Below are 2,112 nucleotides of genomic sequence, written 5' to 3'. Positions count from 1 at the left end.
GACCATTATGCCCTTAAAATTTCAGATTTTTAATTAATAATTAAATCACCTTAAGTACCTATTATTTTATTTTATTTTATTTTTTTCGGATCGTTACAGATAAAACCTTAATTTATTTAAGATGTGTCTTTGAGATTTCGTCATAATCTAGGGGGTACTTGTGCATTTTTCCTATACCCTTTAATTTATTGAATCAAGTGAAACAAATCGAAGCAAGCTTGAGATGATCAGTCATAGGTACCAAAATTAATATTTTGTTTTTGCTCTCTTAGGGATAAACAAAAAATTCCCCGTTTTTTTCATTTATGGTTCCGACGAAGATAATTTAAGGTAAGGTGAAGGTTAGGTGGCTCCGCTCCTATCCTATCTCCATTCGCCGGGTCTGAACATGACTCTGATTCTGTTCGTATTCCACGCGATAATGTTTCAAAGTTATATTCGTCATTGATTTATAACTTCAATATGACGGGAAAGTAGAGAGAAAGAACAAACATATATTAATACAGGGCCAAGTAAATTAAGAAACATATACGTGTTATTAAAACTTGCATAATCAGCCAAACTACAAATTTGACTCATATATAAGAATATACTAAAACATGCCAAATCAAACCATAACATATATATATTTGAAAGAAAGATGAGTAATTCTCCTAATTAATTAGTAACTAGCGCAATGCGAAGTTAGTCTTATTTGTGTGAAATCAGGTAAATACTAGTAATATATCATATTATACTATATCATATCGTAATGAATTCAAGGTTTCTGATTTCCAAGTGATGCTTTAGCTTGGCCACTAGCAAATGAACCATCACCTCCATTACTATCACCGTTAAAACCAAAACCTCCACCGACATTTCCTGACCCGAAACCTCCTCCTCCAATGCTAGACCCGAAATTTGATCCACTTCCAATTTCAGTTCCACTTCCTGTTCCAAAACCTAATCCACTTCCATTATCAGTTCCGGTTCCTGTTCCGAAGCCCAATCCACCACCGTTGTTTGGACCAGCTCCCCCCACAACTCCTCCAAAAGGACCGAATCCAATAACCGGTCCTACACCAAATGCGGGCCTACCAAGCCCGTGACCACCAAAAAATGGTGGTAAAATTGGATGACGTACAAACTTCATGTGTTCATCTGATTGAGATTTCATGGAATCAAGGCTCCTAATTGCATTTGTGGATAAAACAAGTGCAGAAGCAACAATTAGGAGAATCATATTGGTTGCCATTGTATAAATGTTAGTAGTAATTAGTAATTAAGATACAAGATGTTGTGATGAGAATTTTGAGTTTTGGAAGCTCAAGTTATATAGTAGTAAAGTAAAGATTAATAATAATGTGAAAGTTAGGTAGGAAGATATTAAGTCATGTATGCATTGCGTGTTATTGACTAGTAGTATAATATTTTGTTTACAAAAAGCCAAAACCTTCGTGATCAACCTAACTCTTCCCTTACATCAAATTAATTAAGTAGTTCATTCCTTCAAATGTACATCCATTAATCTTTTTTAACGTCATCTTCTTGATTTTTATTATACTAGTTCGTTGTGTTTCTTCCGTTAATATTTTCAATTTTGATATTTAATTATATTTTAATTAGGTCTCATTCATAGAAATATGACCATGGAGATTTATGAAAATAATAACATACTCATTATGGTTATGATCATGCTTCGACTTTAATCCCTTAAAGTTATCAGCATAATTCAAATAGATACTTTAATATATATTAACAAGTATTTATCTATTGAACATAAAATGACAACTAGCTTTAAAAATATTTCGATGTTTACCTTTATATTTCATATCGTTTGAACTTTTACTTTTAGAATTCATCTAAAAATTATTTTTTATTTTATTTAAAAGTTGATGTTTGATCATGAAAATCTGAAATACAACTTTTCAAATTTAAGGTATATTTCGAATTTGAAAAAGTATGTTAGTATAATCTTTTTTAAACTCATTTTTCACTTTTGATATTACGTTTAAAACATGAATGTTATTTCAATTTTTTTTATCAAAATAAAACATAATTTTATTTTCAACTCTTGCTCCATATATTTCAAATACAACAAAAAAATATATTTAAATTCTATGTTCAAATGCC

General features: G+C 30.6%; 1 protein-coding gene across 1 annotated transcript; it reads right to left on the bottom strand.

The window, feature by feature from the left end:
- Positions 1-513: 513 nt before the first annotated feature.
- LOC107010499 (glycine-rich protein 5) lies at positions 514-1,355 on the bottom strand. The gene has a single exon (XM_015209784.1). The coding sequence runs from the start codon at positions 1,232-1,234 to the stop codon at positions 758-760; it is 477 nt and encodes a 158-aa protein (XP_015065270.1). The 5' UTR covers positions 1,235-1,355; the 3' UTR covers positions 514-757.
- Between the last annotated feature and the right edge of the window lie 757 nt (positions 1,356-2,112).

The sequence above is a fragment of the Solanum pennellii genome, chromosome 2, assembly GCF_001406875.1.
Source record: "Solanum pennellii chromosome 2, SPENNV200".
NCBI lineage: Eukaryota > Viridiplantae > Streptophyta > Magnoliopsida > Solanales > Solanaceae > Solanum > Solanum pennellii.
This window is presented reverse-complemented; position numbering and strand designations above follow the sequence as displayed.

Bases quoted from the DNA above. Each gene is read 5' to 3' on its own strand.
- LOC107010499 (XM_015209784.1), bottom strand. From the start codon at position 1,234: ATGGCAACCAATATGATTCTCCTAATTGTTGCTTCTGCACTTGTTTTA.